A 19,745-nucleotide genomic window follows, 5' to 3' on the forward strand; every position below is an offset into this window, starting at 1 on the left:
TGTGGAATTTGTCATAACATAAGAAATCACTGAAAAGCTGTTGAATTTGAGAGCCAGATCCAGAGGGAAGAATCTTCCTTGTAAGGACACAGCAATCAGGGTAATTTGTTTTCAAATGTTGTAGTTTGACTCAGGTGACAGACCTCATTAATTTAAAAGGTTATCCTCTTGTTTTATTAAAATCTGGTATTTAGAGATTGTGGATTTGGGGATCCCATGAGCTGAGTTCTTGCTGCAGTGATGGGCATGAGGGAGGGAGGAACTGGGGCTGTGCTCTGCTTTGGTTACAGCTCTGCCAGGTGCTCCTTCCTCACACTGGCAGCTTCAGGCTTCTGTGTACCCACAATGATCCCTGAGCTAATGCCAGCTCAAAGGCCCAGGTTAGCCTTAAAAAATCGAGAGCCCCCATTCAGAAAGTCCTCAGATACAAATGCTTTGTGGACTGCAAATGGTCCACTGAGGAAACTAACGTTTGGTCAAGGGTTCTGGATGATGAGCCCTTCAGGGGCTACTTCAGAGCATAACTGTGGATTGCATCCTTGCTAGAGTTACAGTGATAGTGTGAGTACAGGGTGACTTGGTTTTGGAGTGGTGATATGTAAAGAAATGATTCTTTTATTTTGTCAGGTCACTTTTCTGTCAGACTAGTTCATTGGGTTGACATGCCTTATTGCAAGCAAATGGCTAAATCTGATGCAAAGGATGAGGTAGGAATAAGTAGGCAGGAGAATGAGGCCACCTCTTTCAGGAGTGGTTACACTAGACTGCATCCCTTACTGTGAGATCAGCCTCTGCTTTTTGTGAGGGAATAAAATAAAGTTTCTTCCATTACTTGGCCACTTCTTGCATGTATCTACCTTTAGTAGAGATGTCTTGGTTCTTGTAGGTGTTTATGTCTATATGTGTATGGAGACAGTGTGGTGTGTGTGTTTTTCTTTTTTTTTTTTTTTTAAGAGGTAGCAGCTTAAGAGTCATGACTTCACCTTGCTTCAAATGATAGACTCTTTTCTGTTAGCTTTGAAGCCTGCTAAGATGCTGTGCTATTTTTAGGTGCAGTGTGGTACCACCTCCTTGGTTTACTATGAATAGGGGAGAGACCATGTCTTTTTCAGACAGTGGGAAGGTAGCAGACACAGTGAAGACAGATTTTTAGACATGTGAAATGGAAACAAAAATGCTTAAGGTCAATCTTTACAACACATGCCGTGAAAATGAGTAGCTGCTTTGTACCAACTCTGACTCCATCTGTCTTTTAGCTGACAGGCAGATGTTGGGGTTACTTTTCTTCTTTATATGATCAAAGAAGAAAGTAAATTTGTATTGGGATGACCTTTGCCTAGTTGCAGGTACAGAAATGCATATTTTGAGCATTGTAAATGCTTAATGCCTTGCAGCTTGCATATCCAGCTGCCATGTAGAAGATTTGTAGAACAAGTGACAAAATGTTTATTATAGAAAATATCAGTGTGGGGGTTTTTATTGCTAAAAGTTTCAAGCTAGACTGATGCGACATGATTCCTGTTCTTGGAGTGGTCTGAATAGAAAAAAAATGTGTAATTGACTGGATTTGGTTCCTTTTTGTTTGAAATAAAAGGATAGAAATGTTTGAAAGAATCCTGTTTAGGTAGCCAACAGCACAGTGAACTTCCAGGCTTTTACTTAGGTTTGAAAGAATTTAGTATTAAGTTTTGGCTTATTTTGGATTTGCTTGTATAGGAGGAATACTTTTGGAATACAGTAGGTGATGACAGAGTCTTTGTGCAACATACGGGATTCAGGTTTTGCATTTTCTTTTGTAGAAAGTTAATGTGATTTTTCAGCAAGATACCTTCATTGTCACACATGATCCTTCTATTCACAACACCTTTTGTGCTACCTGATGTCAGTCTGATTTTGCTCGTAAGCTTTGATGATATCAATGCATAATCTCTGCCACAGTGGTAAGTCTTTAATGCCACATAAGTGAAGATTTGCCACATATGGTTTTGCTGTGCAGCCTCTCAATCTGTCCATATTTAAACTAGCTGTAAAAAGTAGCTTTCTGTGGTTTGTAAGTGTGCATCTGTAGTAGAGGACTAGATCTGTACGCTTGAGCGTAAGAGCATTTCTTCAAAATCCAGTGTTTGACAACGCGTAATGCTTCACAGCTTGGGATCTTATCCTGTCAGTTTATAGTAACTAGGGTACGAGAACAGTGCCTGTGGAAGCAACTGAAATATTTGCCTTGACAGTTGTAACTTGTTCTAGTTTTGCATCCATACAGAACCATGGTGACAACTGCAAGGTGAGTGTTTACTTTTGTTTGAAGTCAGATGCCTCTCTTGTTCCAGAGGCACTGCTTTTGCTCTATATGGCTTCATTGACAGTGACTATGGTCTTGGGTATGTGCTTGCCAGCTTATCTGCAGCATAGTGTGCCCAGTGCATGCTCTTGGCCTGACTTGCTTTTCACTGGGGAGTGTTAGAACAAGATCTCAGTTTCTTTTATGTTGCTGTCCGGGCCGAGCCACTTGACAGCACAACTAGAATAGCAATGTGCTGTGTGTACCACTGTGCACAGACTCCATCAGTGGTAAGGAACAGTGAAAGGCCAAAAGTGTAATGATCTGTGATTCATCACAGAATCTCTCTAGATTGAAAATCCTGAAATCTGCATGATAATGGATGCAGATTCGTTGGCTGTTTGTCTCTGAATACATCAAGAAGTGTTTCTGCAACGATGCTAAAACACAGTCTTGCCTGAAGCCGTATTTATCGTTAAATGTACTGATATTCTGCTTGGCACGATGCTATTGTGAAATGAAAAATCTATGTGCACAAACATGTCCAAACAGGCAAATTGTGCAGAAGCTTCCTGAACTTCTAGCTGATGATGTAAAATGGGCAGATCTCTGAACTTTCCTTGAATTTGCTTTGCTATAATAAGAAATTGTGCCTTGACCAGACTGACAGAACTTTCTAGAAGCTTATGTTCAGTAACAGCCTGATTCTTATTATGGTGGTGATTTTTTTTTTCCAGCAGTGGAGAGACCTGACATCGCAGTGTTGCTGCAGGGTGTACAAGGTGAACGGTGCTTCCGTCCTTGAACTCTTGTGGTTTTGTGACCTTCTCCCACACAGTGTTAAGCAGATGCACAAGTGTTATGACTAGATGGCAACCCCAAGTTTGTACATATTCGCAGGGATGCCATCTGTGCCTGCTGCCTTGCCCTGGGACATCTGTTGAGTAGCTCTAAGAGCATCTGCTATAAGTGCTGGTGCTGCTTCTTGAAAGAGGCTGTGGAGCTTCATTTGGCACTTGATCAGGGATGACTGAAGTTGTGAAGTCAGAATGATAACTCTCCTTTATTTATGTTTGAAAGTGATAAAGGAGAAGATTTCCAGAATTGAATGCAAAAAGTAGTTTTGCTTTAGTTCTTAGAGCTCTTGTCAGACCATTTAATCAGTATTGTGCTTACCAGATGGTGCTCTGTCTTCATTGTGGGATATTTTAGTGTCTCGTGATAGGTCTTAGCATTGTAAAGATAAGAACAAAAAGTGCTGTATACGTTAAGGAGATTCAGAAGGACATATACCCCAGGGCTCTTCCTGGGGTCCTGTCTTATTTGGAGTCTGTGAGCCCTCCCTGCTTTTGCTACTTCCACAACTTGACAGCAGTAAAATCTTTGAATGAAATGTGGTGGTGTTTGTCACAGGTTAAGATCACTGCTGTGCTAGATATGACGAATAGATGAATGTGTTTCTTTAATGCAGGTGGTGGATTAAGCCAACTCACCTTATAGAAATACTTTGCCTTTTCTGTTTCAGGTGTCTTACATGCTCTTATTTAATGTTGATAATGACTTTTCCAATTTTTTTGGTCATTACATCCACACAGCTGTTTCCAACTTACAGTATACTTTTAGACACCTTTTTCTCCTGATCTGAAAGTGAAATGAGCTGCCAAATGCACAGTAAAATATTCACTATGGTTGTGACTAAAAGAAGGAAAAAAAAAAAAGCAACATGAAACATTACTCAGTCAGGCTTTATCCTCTCATAACAATATTTGTGTGTGAGGTACATAGAGGCTGCAAAAGTTATCAGAAAGAATTATAGAGCATCTTGAGTTGATTGTGGAATAATATTGTCCTTCTGTAAAGCACATTGCATGATTTTAAAATATCCCAACTTTTTTGATGTGCATAAAAATTAATCTGAATTTAGCAACGTGTTTGTCTCTTACATATTGGGATTTGAATGAGAGACTGTGGACAGACCTATAAAAAGCATTTGAATTCTGTAATTGTATAAAAGAACCCAGCAGCAGCTTACACGCTTAGCAAATATGGAAATTCTAGGAGTGGGAAAATTGCAGCCAAGGTCATATTGTATTGCTGTTCCATCAACAGAGAGCTTTCTTAATACATGTGTTCTGAGAACTTCATCTGTCAAAATGCATGTCCCTTTTGATCATGCCTGCTTAAAAAATATAAAAAAATAAATCCTTATTGAGAAATAGCAAATAAGAAACCATGACTCGGTGCTAACAACTTGACAAGTAGGTTAGTCTCTTGTGTCTCTCTTGCTTGGAAAAGGTCTTGAGGAGGGTAGCAGGGGGCTAGCTATAGTGACAAGTTGACACACAGGCTTCATGAGATGTGATGCAGAAGCAGAACTAGTTGTGATATTCAGTGATCTCCCTTGGCCTTTTGATATGGATCTCATGGCAACATCGGAAGTTCACGCTTGCCTACTGATGATACATTTATTCAGGCAGTCCCAGATGCTGCAATCCTTTCGGGAACCCTGACTTGTTCTGTTCCTATGTTTTCTTCTTCCTTGCAAAATACTGGGAAGTACCTACAAAACACCTGTTAGAGATCCGTTCAGTTTCTTGCCTCTTGTGTGGTACCTTCTGTTAATTCCCCCTCGTTGTTTACCTGTTGGTTTATAGTAGATAAACACTTGTGCAATGGCATTTCAAGTCACAGATGAGTTGGATATTAAAAAAAAATCCATTTATTTTTGCTGGCTTTACTAATTATTTTCTCACAGGTTGGTGATTTCTTGCCTAAGCTTATGTTTTTCCACTCATTTGTCTTCCATTCCACAATTTGCAGGTTAGAACTTGAACACAGAGCAGATGCATTTATTTCCAGGAGTGAATGGCCTTTATGTCATTGCTTTTGAAGAGGCTTTCCTCCAGAGTCTGGTAGGAGGAGGAAAGAAAAGATGTTTGCTATTGAGAAAGCTATTTGCACATCAATTATATTCTGGTAGAGAAAAGACAACTGCATCTTCTGAACTGTGAACATGGTGAAGTGTGTGTGTAGTCAAGATCTTGATGTGAATTTGTGCATCTTAAAAAATCAATGCAAGAGTGTTGGTTTACATTGCCTTGCATTTTTTAAATACTTGAGATAGATATATGTTGGGCTAATCCAGCCAGTTTCTACTGTTGGGATTTTGTTGGCTGTTGTTTACTGATGTTTGAGTGTAACTGCTTCTGATTTGCACTTGTTGAAGGGTGGTGAAAAACAGCTGCAGAATTTGTCTGCTGTCATCCTTCTCTCCTGTCACTGAAGAGGTAAAACGTGGTGTTTTATACAGTCCTGTAGCACTTAGCAGTGCATTAGTTGTACATATATAAAAATGTTAGTACTGGCTTTTACAGTAGATTTTAACTAGTCACTTCTGTATTATATAAACTAGTCAGGAGATTGACAACAAACTCGGGGCGTAAGCAACAAACTGTTTTGAGTCCTGAAGTAACTATTGACACTAAAGCTTGTCAGATGAGAAACTACATGTCTTTGCGATTCCCTATGCTGTTCAAATAATAGAGCAGAGATGTGATTAAGTACAGTATCTGACTGACCTTTCCAGGTCTGGACCGTTGCCTTTTTATTAACAAACAAAACATTGTGTAGTGAGCGATTAGCTCTGACTATTGGGGATTATGAAGAATGACAGCAGGAGCTTGTCTTGCTCACAGGCTCTTAAGCTTCTATGATCAACCATGTAAATATATATATTTTTATACAAATACTTTGTGTGTGAGAGAGATGCTGGAATGTCATGAAGCTCTCCCTCATTTTTTTTGAAGTTTTCTGGCTCACTGCTGTTTATTTGAACAAGAGAGAAAGAAAGTCTCTTTAATGACTTCCTTTTGTGCTTTGGCAGCAGATGGCAATTATGAAACTTTGTAAGTATGACTTCACTGACAGTACTTGTCGTAGTGCTTTCCTGGTTTGAAAATGCCAGCAGCAGTATGTTCTGTGTATTGACTGTGCTCTTACTGAGTATCAAGATAAAATAATAAAAAAATCCTCTTCAGATTTCTTAGGAATGTAATTTAGGTATTTTAATGAGTGGTGACAGTGGTAGTCATTAATCAACGTTCTGCTCTTCCATTTAGAAAACTCCTGTTTCTCTGCCCTCCTTGTGCCTTTATGTGCATGAAGCAGTCAGTTCCTTCACAACACCACCCTTTCTTATTTCCTCCACTCTGTATTGCTTGTGTTTTATTTGTACATATTCCTGCTGTGTTTTCATTCTGGTTTGGTTTTGCCTTTGTCTGCCTGTGACTGTTTTTTACTTTACGACTTGAGTCTCTGGTTTGGGTGACCTGATAATGCTCGTATGTTGCATGAAAAATGTAATGGCAAGGCATTGGCAGGATGGGGGAGGGTCTGAGTTTATCTTTTGGTCAAGATTCATCGTCTTGGTGTTCCCCTTCCTGGTCTGTTGCGATCTGTTGCGCAGATTCCCAGCTAGTGCTTTATTTCGTAAGTAAGTTTCTCCCAAAGAATTCTGTTTTTCAGTTTTTATATTCTAAAAGCCTCCACTTCACTGGTAAGAGGCATTCTTGATGAAGTGCACACATCTTGTGTAAAGCTTGTGCACGCTGGCTATTAAGGTCTGTGTACAGCTGAGCAGTGTAAAAGGCTTGTGTGAAAATGAAAATGGGCACCTGGATATTTATTTTTTGTGTGTTGCATTTATTTTTTAGAAGTGGATTTCATTACTGTACATTTTTTTTTTTTTTTTTTGTACTCCACACTAGCACCCATCTTTCAGCTGTCATGTTAAATTGGCATTGTCCAGTAAGGAAAAACGTGACGCTGTGGAGGCAGACATGGGTAGGGACTAGCTGGACAACGTAACATCTGCACTTAGTTGTAGAGGTATTTCTGCTGTAAAAGGAGGTCTGCATCTCCTTCTTTCTATATCCAGGGCTTCATTTTAGCAGTAAAAAGAGAGCCTTGATTTTGATATGCTGTAAATACTCTGTGTGATCTGAGGTCCAAGAGAAGTCTTTACTAGTTACGCTGTCAATGTGCTACCACCTGTAAGGGCTAAATTCACCCTAGAAAAAAATTGGCTCCCCCCCACCACTGGCATGAAGCCGATTAATAGCTGTACTTTGTTGGTTCTCCTGTGACTGCTCTCTGGTGACAACTGTCTGAAGTTTTTGGCTGTGTATGCCAGGTGTTGAGACACCTAATCCAGCCAGGATGTTTGGTTCCCTTGTAAAGCTGAACAATTACAGCTGTAACAATAAAAGTCAGAAAATGAGTTAAGCACAATTGCATGTAGGGGAGTCCTAAAAGTAAACAGTTTTTTAAGAACTGGATTTGCAAATTTTAAATAGAAATTTTATGATTAGCTGGTGGTTTCTTACCTTAATGGCTTTTTGTTTGTTTGTTGGTAATGATATGTATGGTTCTTTATTTTTATATTTCCTACAAATTCTGTGTTCGTACAAAACACTTTGGTGAAAAGATTAAGGATCTTTTTCTTGTAGTTGAACTTGCTCTATGTGTAAAAAGAGGACTTCAGTTTCCAGGACTATCGAATGGTGTTTTGAACATGAGTTGTTTTCCTGTAATTGGTATTGCTATTTTTGTCATGCACTGAATGTATAGCCTTGTCTCTCTGCCTCTTCTAAAAGCTGAACTAGTAGCTAATCCATGCTGAGTAACCTCTTTAGATTGTGACCTTCCATGTGGTGTTTGCTTAAAGAAGTCTATGAATGAAGAAGAAAGCAACAGAAGCAATGAATAACTGAAAAAATGGAACTGATTCTTCTTCATGTTTTAAATACAGCTATTTTGAACTGGAGAGCAGTGGCCTGCGGGATGAAATTAGATATCACTACAGGTTTAATGGGAAGTCAAGAACAGAGGTGTTCCCGTACCGTCTGGCAGATGGACAGTGGCATAAGATTGCCGTGTCACTCAGTGCATCCCACCTTCTGCTCCACGTGGACTGCAACAGGTAAGAAAATAAGTTCAGTAATTTATATTTCTTTAAAAAATGCCCTCTACTTGTACACAAAAATAAAATTGTGAAAGGAGAAATTTTAAAAAAAATATCTAAATTAAAAAGCATGGTAAACTGCCATGCGATAAGAAAAGGAAAACAAAGCATTAAAATGAAACAATTCATTGTGATTATGAACAAATGTGGAAAAGGTTGATTGCTGACTGGGGAGTATTAAGTGCATCTCTGTAGTTTAGGCACTAGCTGATGTTTTGTTTGACTGTGATTGCATTTAAGTGTGATAGATTGGTGTGCAGTCTGTTCTGTTGTGAACTGCTTCGCTCAGCATACCTGAAAACTTGAAGAACAGATAGATGTCAGAGGCATTTTAATTTTATTTCACGTAATCAAGCAATGTATTTTTTACTGTTTTTTCACCCGCTGCCCCACTTGGAAACTTCTGAGAAACTTGGAAGCTGCTTTTTGCATGTCTAGAACTAGTGCTTTTTATTTTCTGAAGGGTATTCTGTCTGTCATTGCACTTTTCTTTTTTTTGCTTTAAAAGTTGTGAAGACTGCAAGATGGCAGATTGTCAGGATTTCAAGGAATAAAAATCAGCAAACCTAGAATCTTTCTTCTCTTGAGACTTGATCTCACAATGTATTGAAGACTTCGGCTTTTGCTAACTTAGTGGTTGATGAGGAAACTCAGTAAACTTGAAATTGGAACCTTCAAAATAGTCTTTAGGAATGAGGAAAAGAAACAGTTACTTTCGTGTCTTCTTGCACTGAAATTAATACAAAAATATCCATTGCCTTCAGTGAGAAGATCAGCATATGCGTTTTGGAATTGTGGCACTTAAATGAATAGGGTGATGGTAACAGATATTTCTTTCTAAAGTCTTCATTTTGTTCAGGTGGGCAGAATAAAGTTATGTGAGTATTATGGGAGTATGTGGTTATTTGAAAAAGTTTTAATTTTGACGAAAGTAATTATGAGATATTGTTTTGAGAAGAAAGTTACAACTATTTTCTGCAACTGCATTAACTACTGACAGTAAAAATCTAATCTGAAGGAAGGTTGCTTATTGAAACCTTTTATTTGGACCCTAGAAGCAATTAAATGCTTAGAGCAATTTTAATTTCATTGAGGTGTGAAATCTACAAATTGTAAAGACTGTCTTCATTTCAGTCATCTGATTTATTTATCTTACCCTTATTTGTTTCTGTTATTTCTTTGCTTACCACAGTATACTTTTTTGTTTGTTTATTGACATACTGGGTTTTGAGACAGGTTCTTCATTATCTCCTTTGTTGTGGTTTTGTTTTTTGGTGGGGGGTGGTGTGTGTTTTTTTTTGTTTTGAACAGCAAATGTGCTTTAGGAAGACCCTGTTTAGCAGTTTTTTTTGCTGGCTGCCTTCATTGCACACAATGTGGAAGGAAGACAACACAAAATGCCTGCCTGGTGCAGAAGTCTCATCCAGGGACAAGAGAGCTGCACAGAGTCGTGGTTGTGACCTGATTTTCTTTACAACAACAGGCAGCAATAGACAAATACAATTACAGAATGAGCTGTGTTGTCGTATGAGGTGATAAATGCGTATAGCTGTCTCTGTCAGGTAGCCCTAAACAGGGCTGATCCATCTAAGAGTGTCCTTTAAGGTGGTACATCTCAAGGCTGCTCCCAGCATAAATCCATACCTAAATGCCTCTATCTGGCTGTGAATTTGTGGTAGTTTATGACACGTCCTGTGGAAAAGTAATGGGAATAGTTTTGAAAGCATGACTTGAGGGCAGATCATAGTAGAAGTCTAAATGAAAAAAAAAAAAAAAGCAGAGAATTTTGTGAATGTTGGTGTTATAGTTTCCTTTATTATATTTTAACCTCCTATGTCTTTGCACTCAGAAGAGGAGTTGACATCTTGTTCATATTTGCACTAGCATTTCCTGATGACAGTACAATAAATGACAAAAGATGTGAAAATGAAGAGCAAGCCAATGAGAGGTACTTCTGAGCACTACTGAAAATCCTGTCTTCCTCATGTTAGTGTTAGGAAAGCTGCAGCTGAAAGTATGCACAGAATCCAGTGTTAGGAGCTGTAGTCTTTACATGTAAATGTCACCATTTTAGACTAGTGTGGTGTCACTGGCTCTCAGCAGAGTTCAGGACACCTAATGAGAAGCCATGCTTCTGCAGACTTAATTGGACAAGTAAGTCATAGGGAAGGAGAATACAACTGCAGTCAATAGATTCACCTGTCCCATCCCCTGCAGACATTTGGTGTCATCAGAACAAGAATTAACTTGAAGTGTACCTATCTAGTTAAAGAAGTTCTATGTTTTTTACTTATTGTTCTCTCCCCTGTGAAAAATAAAAACAACAGAAAGTTGACCAACAAAATTAATCCCTTGGATTCCTACTGGATTTCTTTAAGAAGGTTGCAACATTGCTTCCTTGCAAATGTGCATGAATTTGTATAAATGCATTACTCCTTTTGTTTAGGGCTATGGTAATATGTTATACATTTGGATGGCTATTCTGAGTGATTTGTGAATGTGGTGTTATTAAAGTCAACCTGTATCTGGGAGTGCACTGAAAGTGTTTGCATTGGGAAAAATATCCAGCCACAACCTAATTTTGCTACAGGATTTGTATTGATACCCAAAGCTAGTCTCTGGCCTCCAAAAACTGCAGTAGATCAGGAAGCGCTAGAGGTGAAACTTTTAATTTGTAAACAGAGAGTCGAATCTACTTTTATTCTTCCCAGCCTTATCACCCACATTACTCTGATTCGTAAAATTGCTTTGACATTTGGTACTTGATTGTCTTTTGGATTCAATTCAAAGTTGACTTTGTTTTTCAGACCTGGATAGGTTAGGGAAAAGTACTTGAGAACTGGTAAAAGCCTTTAGTGCTTTTAAGAGTCATCTTTAAAACAGTGTAATTGCCTCTGTTCTAATGAGATGTAATATGGTGGGGGAGGCATACGTATCAAAGGAGGTATATTTGCTCAAGTTCATGTCCTTTTGAAATCAGCACCTGCTGCATCTTACTTGCTCCTTTTGATGCTCCTTCAAGAACAAGTGGTAGGAATTGTAGCTGAGTTGGATGCTAGAGCTGTGTGTGCCGACACAGGAATATACATTAGAGTCCAGCCTAAAAACCTGCTGCATGTCACTGGACTCTCCTCGCTGACTTGGAGAGCCTTTGTGCTGGGCCTAGGCAGTCACCTGTAGCGAGGGTGTACATCTCAGACAGCTGGCATAATGAGCAGCGAGTGTACTTGCTAACATGCTTTTAACATTCTGGTAAGGTTCGGAAAGCTTAGAAAAATGAAAAGACTATATTAATTATGAATGTACAACTGATGCACAAATAAAACCTGTGCTGAAAGTAACACTGAAATCAAGTATGCTGCTGTTAATTTCCTTGCATCTCCAATGCTGAGTCCGCTAGTGGCGAACAAATCTTGTTTCAAAATACTGGTTATGTGTAGGATCTGTGCTCCCCTACTCTAGGGAAAAGGGGGTTGTCAGGGGCTTTCTGGTGAGTGTTTAGGTTAAGCTGGAGCAACTGTTATTGTCAGAGGTTCCTTAAATAACCTATGGCACTAAAGGCTTAATAGATAATGAAATAAACTCTGCATTCCTCTTCCTAAATTTGGTCTCTTAGGGGAGCAGAGGTAAAGGATCCTGCTGTACATACATGCATTGTCAGGAGATTTGCAACCCCAGGAGACTGTCATAGTCCTACAAGAGCTGGTGTTTGTCTTCACTGCAAATTAGGTTCAGCTGTAGAGTCTGTATTGTTGCCTATGGTACCTGACTGTCTACTGCACTACTTACCCCCTACAACAGTCACAACACAGAAAAAATACTTATTTAATAGTGTTATGAGAAGAGTGAGGGAATAGCATGGAGCCTACAATTTAAGAGATGGTAGGTACTGTATGAAAATGTATTTATTGACTATTTAAGAAAAAATGAAGTCGAGATTGTTCTCGGTGTGTCTAATTAATCTGGGGAAGTAAGGTTGAAGGCTGCTTGCTTTATATTTTGTTTTATTTCTCATTAACCATATTGCTACAAAGGTACTGTCAAGGTTTAAAGCTGGGCTGACTGTTACACAGATGGCAGCTGCTCTCTATTAACCGTTTCCTTCCCCCAGAAGGGAAAGGAAAAGAGAAAAGGGAGAGAGACTTATGGGTTGGAAAGTTAAAACAGTTTTAATAAAGAATAACAGTGAAAAAGAGTATAATAATAATAATGGAAATAATTAAATATATACAAAGTCAAGATCAAGGTCCCCTGATGATGATCCCGTCACCACTGGTGCTGCAGGGCAGGCTCTGAGAAGTCCCAGACTGGAGTCAGCAGCAGATGAGAACTGGATTCAGGAATGCATGGATTGGGGTCGAAGGCAGGAAAAAAATGGACAGAGTCCTCTTTGGATGCCGGCCATAGAAGAAGAGAGGGTGAATCTCGTGATCCCTCAGCTTTAAACTGAGAATTACGTGTATGGGATGGAATAGTTTGTTGGTCAGTTTTGGGTCACCTGCCCTGTCTGCTCCTCCCTGCAAGTGCAACTTGTTTATGGCCTTTCACTTGTGGACCATAAGAAACTTAGCAGTGACCTTGGTTTCTATAGCAATAAGTATAAGCAAGAGCCTTTCTGCATACTGTTCCTACAGTTACCTTAGCAATAACTGTAAACGTAAAGCATTATCAATCCTAGAAGCAGACACTGTCTGAAAAACATGTAGTCAGCTTCAGAAGGTGGAGTTACTTAGAAGAAACTTAGCTGAAAGGCAAAATCACTGTAAGGAAAATTGGTTCTGTCCTAGTCCAAACCAGGACAGGTACTTACCTGTTCAGACTGTATCAGTATTACTTTACTTGAACTCTGTCTGCAGGCGTAAAAGGGAGAAAGGCACTTTCCTGCAAAAGTTAATGCTTTCCAGTGAAAAAGTGTGCTGGAGTGCCTTTTACTATGAATACAGCCTCTGCTTTTGATGGCTGTTTGTGGAGGGGGTTGGTAAGAGCGTAAGAGAATAGATTATAAAACTGGAGCAGGATAGAAAGTAGTCTTCAACTGAAAAAACATGTTGTCTGCTTCTTTTATGTTTCTCCTGATAGAACAGAGCATTAGGGAATAAAAAATGCATGAGCAGTGAGAACTTTTTAATTGGAAAAATAAATAAATTAAAGTAACATTATCCAAATATGGGAATCCAAGACCTCAGAGTTCTTATAAATAAGATATTCTGGCTGCCAACCTGAGGTTTTCAACTAATCTAAACAAAGTCCTATGACTTTAATTAAAATATAATACATTTAAAGAAGGTTAAGGGATGTATTTAAAAGAGGGATTCACTGCTTTACTTACTGTAAAACACTTTCTCTTGAGAGAAAAGATGGCATGGTGGTAGTGTTGTGCAGCTAGGTAATTTATTCTCAACATTTGAATATGATTTTGTGACCCAGATTGCTTCTCTGCTCTTTAAGCTGTAGCAGAAGCTGTCAGAGAAATGGTTACTTGGGTAGAGTGCTATAATTGTGCATTACAGGTGCACCCAACTTCAGATCTGTGGTATTGTGGATTGGAAGTTAATTTTCACCTCCCGATTGTCCCTTTTGTTTGACAGAAAGGCTGTAAACTTTTTAGCATAAGAGATCTCCAGCTGGCATATCACGTCAGCTGCTGCTAGGCCTGTATCATTGCAGTTATTGTAGTTAAGCTACAAGGAAATGTTCAGGATGCATTCAGCATTACTTGAGAAAAGATGTTTTTTTAAAGAAGTTTTTTAATAGCCAGAATTTTACATCGAATGGCTAATGCATCAGCAGAATGGTAGTATGGGTGTGACTGAAGACTGAATGATGATATGTCTTAACCCAGTCCCTAATTACAATGAAAATTATTTTTTTCATCCTAGATGAATCAGTTGAACATTTTTTATGTGGAACATTTTTTATTGATGGAATTGGAAGAAGGCCATGAGTATTTCTGAAAGTGCTGCAAAAGTACTATAGAAAACAAATGATAACAATCTGTACCTGTGCCTGGCTGTTTTAGATCCTTTGACCACCCCTAGAAGGCAGCAACCACTTAGAGTCAGTACAAGTACAGCACAGTACAGGGCACTGTGCTGCAGCAGAGGGGCCTCATGTGGCTTCTGCGCAGAGTGGAGCAGGCATCTGCTTTAGTTTCTTTCAGGAGCTGATCCAGGTCCTGCTGATGTCAGTTACTGAAAAGTAGAAGTCAGCCTCTGGGGCTTCGGTTAAGGATCTTGAACGGGAGCTTGTGGCGCTCTCCTGAGTTTTAGGGACCTGTGGAGCCAGAGTTTGGTAGCTGTGAAGCCCAACTACTGCTGAATATAGACTTAACAGTGTTTTTTATTTTTTTTCTCATTTAGAACTGGGGACTTGCAGTGCTTTCCAGTGAATTGAAAATGTCGATAGACAGGTTGATGACTTCAACAGGGCAGGAATAATGTGTTGTACTTTACTGTTGGCATCTTGTATTCATTGTATTTGTATGCCATGGGTGTGTCAGAGAGAGAGGATGGATAATGGTAGAGGAAATAATCTTAAATCAAGACTGGCAAGCCTCAAATGATTTAGTCATTTCCTAAAGTGTGTGAATAGGTATATCATCCCATTCTCAAATATTTTTTGCATTGGTCCAATATACATTTAGTGGTGGTTTTTTTTTTTTTTTTTTGTTTTTTTTAATGTCAAAGCAATAAACCCTTAAATGGGGGTGATTTACTTACAAGAGCAGTCTTGGAAAATTTAGCCTGCATAGTTTGAAATATATCTGGATATTTATTTCTATAGAACTTTTTCAGGGGAAATTTCCTGTTAACTTGGTTCTATTTTCTTTTCGTTTGTTGGAGTGCTGATAGGGGTCATACGGACAGAGAGGAGATCATGGTAATTTGAGAATCAACCAGCTAGAGCAAGTGTTTTGGGTTTTTTCCTTTCAGATTATAAAAACTATTATCTTGCTCCAGCCAGGCAGATTAACTGAGATCCAAAACATGAATGAACTCTTCCATTTGAAGTGGTTAGCTAAACTCTGGAGTTTAGAACTGGAAGTCACATAGGGTAATACTGGAGCTGAATTGAAAAATGGTAGTATAATTTTAGTTAAACGCTGTTATAAAAGCTTTGGACCTTTGCCAAAGAGTAGATGAGAACCCCTCTGAACTCTTCAGAAGCTGACTTGAGACCTGAGTCTCCATATAACCGAGTAGTACAGAATCTTTCCAAATGATCTGAAACCTCCTGAGCGCTGTGGGGCGTGAGAGGGCGACTGAGCAAACGGGACCGAGACTGCTGAAGTCTGGGAAACAGCCCAGAGTTTTCTGAAGTGGTTTAGTACTTGGGGAATCTTTCTTTGGCAATTTAGAACAGCAATAATTCCCAAAAGGTAATTCTTTTTTGGAAATCTGATCTTGTCAAAATCCTCAAGTTGACTGCAGGAAGGTGGAGACTGCTGACTGCATTTATTACTACCCAAAACCTCACAGTCCCCATCATTGCACCACTTGGTGACAGAGTAAACTGACAACACTGTAGTGGCAGACAGTGGTGCAGGAGCAGGCACGTTTGTTCCTTGCGTGTGGGGAGCTGGGGGCATGTGGGATGCTCAGAGGTGGAAGGCATCAAGGCTTGGAAATGCTGTGAGTGTGGCTGTCATGGCTCTGGGGTGTTAGGCGGTGGCACGGATCTTGCTGCAACAGCAGTGTAGTGTCCTCTGTCATTTTACGTGTCATGCAGAGCCACTTGGCATATTTGTAGCCTCAGCTGTGTGTGGGAGAGCTCTGTCCAGGCCTCTATTACGTTTGAATTGTCCTGCAGTGTGTAAGGGGGCCCTGTGGGCTCAGTGCTGAGTGTGGGCACAACTGAGTTTCTGGTTCTTTGCCGTAGGGTGAGAGCTGCTTTGCAAATGTGCTAAAATGAGAGAACAGCAAAGGCAGTCCAGTCTCTTCCTTCAGACAGTAAGGTGTTTCTGGGAGTTGAGGAAGTACTCCATTTCTACACAGATAAGTGTTTAGTGAGCTGACTGATGTTTTTTGCTTTGTGTTTTTTAATTTATTTTGTTAATAAAACATCAGATATTGGCCACTGCTGCTGGTTTAAATATTTCAATGGTATCAAGAACCATTGTTGGTTTCATATCTGATACCAGTCAGTAACAAAGGAATCGGCAGAAGCTGCATTACTTAATTGAGCTGCAATTTTAGTGGCATTCCTTTCAGCATGTCAAAAATGAAAGCAAATAACTAGCACTGTGTCAGCTAATGCGACTAGAAGGACTTCCTCAGCCTTAACTGAACCTTTCTGTGTCACGCCAGCCACTTACCTTAAACTCGACTAAAAGATGTGCTGTGCAGTATATCCCTGGGGTGAAGTCCTGGCCGCGCTGAAGTCTGCAGTGAAAACTCTCATTGACTTCAGCTGAGCCATGCTTTCACCTCCCGAGCGTGTCAGATGTTGTGAGAAATGAGTTCCAAACCTGAGTGCTGTCTCTGGAGAGCGCTTTTCTGTCTGTCTACCTGGCAGGTTCCGTCAAAGCTTAATTTTAGAACCAATATAATGGCTTGTTCTAAGTTTACTGTATGTTTCATACACCTCCTCAGTCATGGCCAATTAGTTATGGAGAGAGTGCAATGTTACCTTTCAAACCACCAAGGCTAAAAAGGGCAGTTGAAAAATACCATGGGAAAATTGAGATGTGAGTTATCCGTTGAACCCTGCGGTAAGAACTGAGGGACGTGGAATGAATCGGCCCTCTGTGGGGTTACAGAGACAGCGGCTAAGGGGGAGGAGTGGCAGTTCTGGGGAGAGCCCAGCACCATTGCACAGTGCTGGGACAACAGTAATGGGAGAGCTCTGGCGGGAGCGTGGCAGCAAAGGCAGGGTGTTAACAAGCAAAGCCTGTGGTCCTCAGGCTGCAGTTACCTTCAGTCACAAAAGGAGATTGGCTCTAGAATATGGATGAGATTATGATTTTATGATTATATGGATTTTATGATTATATACAGATCATTTAGTGATGACATGAACCCCCTGATGAGATGATCCTGTGACAAGATACACTATATGGCAATTAACTTCTCAGGAGATGATTTTTTGGAGGGGGGAAAGAAGCTGTTTAGTAGAAAGGTTGCTTGTGGCTGGCTTCCTTTTAAATTTATTTTTGTAGCAATGCAGAAAGGAGTTGGAATGAAAAGCCTGATTCTTCTTGTGGTTGCACCTGTCTTACTGTACTAGGTAAAGCGACTTTGGGGTTGAGAGTAGCATGAGACAGAAAAGAGGAACACTGCGTATATTTTGCGAAGAAGGGCTATTTCTAAGCTGTAAGCTTACTGTGCTTCAGGTTCTGCTGTAGTTGCCAGTTGCGATAACCCGTGTGTTACAGCTCTTGGGCCAGGGACCGTCATGTCCCTGTATAATGCAGGTAGATGTAATAGAAGCAAAGATTCAGCATGGCCAGTTCTCATTCAACAAATGTCTTGTGGCAAACACCAACAGTAATCTTAGATTCCCTCCCCCACCCGTGACAAAATGGAGATGACACAAGCCATGTAACCATGGTTTTACCTCATTGTTCTGGTAGAATTTTATTTTGGGGTTAATTTTGCTGAAGCACCAGTGCTGCTTTGTGCCATTATTATGATGCACATTTTTACCCTATTGCTTTCTGATATAAGATAGACTTAATTATTTACTTCTTGTTTCATAGCTACTTTAATATAGTTGTTTTTAATCTCATATCCAGCTTGCTCTAAGGGCTTCTTGTTTAATCTGTGGGAGAAGAGCTTTTCTTCTTTTATATCTTGGAAGAACCTATTGAATTAATTTCTCCTTCTTATTTCTAGGATCTGTTTTGAATTGCTCAGTATTGATTTACTGATATTTGGCATCTGGGCTGTACTCTGGACATTTGGCTCATCTGAGATGGGCTTTTGGTATGGTGTTCAGTATGGTAACAAATGAGTGCTGTGCTTTTAGCTTTCTTGTTAACAGTTTGCTTTATTCAGTGTTCTGGTTTAGAACCTGATTCAAAGCTTGTTGAGGTTAAAGGGTGTCTCTTAGTGACCCTGTTAGTTTTAGTGTTGTCTTCATTTATGAGTGGATTTGTCTCCTTGTCTGTAGTGGATACATGTTTTATGCTCTGGTACTCGGAGAGCGATAGTTGCTCACAAGTGGTAGAAAGATGCCAAAAAGTACCTTTGAGTCAGATATTTATTTGAAAAGTGGTATTTGAGCTTTGTGGCTCTCAACTCTATACTGAGATGTTTAAAGAGAAGTACCTAAATTCATATTAATTTATGAGAGTTGTGGGTGTTGATTTTTGTAAGAAAAGCCTGTACGTAGGTGACGTCTCCCTCAGCACTTAAGATGAGGCATTCTTTTGACCCAGACACCACCTTAAGAACTGTTGTAGCCGAGCAGGTTGAATATGGTAAAAAATGGCATCTTCGCCAGGAACAGTGACAAGTACATTTCTCTTGTGCTTCTACTACCTGTAGATTATGTGCAAGTTTTATGGGCAATGCCAGGACTATGAACCATATGCTACTTACCTCAGATTTACCAGGTCAAAATGGACTTTCAGGAACACTATTAAAAGAAAAAGCTTGCTGTTGTGGTTTAATGCTGGCAGGCAGCTAAGCACCACACAGCCACTGCCCGCACAGTGGATGAGGAAGAGAATTGGAAGGATGAAAATGTGTGGGGGGGAAGTGACTTGAGATAAAGACAGTTTAATAGGTAAAGCAAAAGTTGTGTGCACAAGCAAAGCAAAATAAGGAATTCATTCCCTACCTCCCATCAGCTGGCAGGTGTTTAGCTGTTTCCAGGAAAACAGGGCTTTATCTCATGTAATGGCTCCTTGGGAAGACAAATGCCCTAACTCTAAATGTTCCCCCCTACTTCTCCTTTCCCCGAGCTTGTATTGCTGAGCAAAATGTCATATGGCATGGGATATCTGTTAGGTCAGTTGGGGTCAGCTGTCCTGGCTGTGTTCCCTCCCAGCTTCTTGTGCACCCCCAGCCGGCAGAAAAGGCTGGATGCTGTGGCAGCACTGCTCAGCATTAGCTAAAACATGAGTGTGTTATCAACACTGTTTTGGTCACAAATCCAAAACATAGCACCATGCCAGCTACTTGGACGAAAATTAACTCTATCCCAACCAAAAGCAGTACAGTTGCCAAAGGTGAAATGTGCAGTAACTGTTTGGGTATCAAACTAGCTGGCTTGAAAGATACCATATGTGTGTAGTATTCTGAGAAAGATGAATTTCTGCCCTTCATGTGGCTAATGTCATATCATTTAGTGGGTCCAGTCTTCTACTTTAAATCAATAACAATGACTGGTTTTAGTTTATTGCCCAAGAAATACTGCTAAAATTAATTGATAACTTTGTGGGAAACTTCAAAGCCTAATGTGTTTTGTAAAGAAAGCCCCACATGGGCAGATATCTCT

At 39.9% G+C, this 19,745-nt stretch overlaps 1 protein-coding gene across 1 annotated transcript in view; it reads left to right on the forward strand.

Moving 5' to 3' along the window:
- Positions 1-19,745, forward strand: part of NELL1 (neural EGFL like 1) — a 296,528-nt gene that overhangs the window by 33,652 nt on the left and 243,131 nt on the right. Inside the window, exon 4 of the mRNA XM_068398442.1 lies at positions 8,091-8,261. Within this exon, the coding sequence (XP_068254543.1) occupies positions 8,091-8,261 (171 nt within the window). The remainder of the gene's footprint in view (positions 1-8,090; positions 8,262-19,745) is intronic.

Source organism: Nyctibius grandis, chromosome 4 (assembly GCF_013368605.1).
Source record: "Nyctibius grandis isolate bNycGra1 chromosome 4, bNycGra1.pri, whole genome shotgun sequence".
NCBI classification, from domain to species: domain Eukaryota; kingdom Metazoa; phylum Chordata; class Aves; order Nyctibiiformes; family Nyctibiidae; genus Nyctibius; species Nyctibius grandis.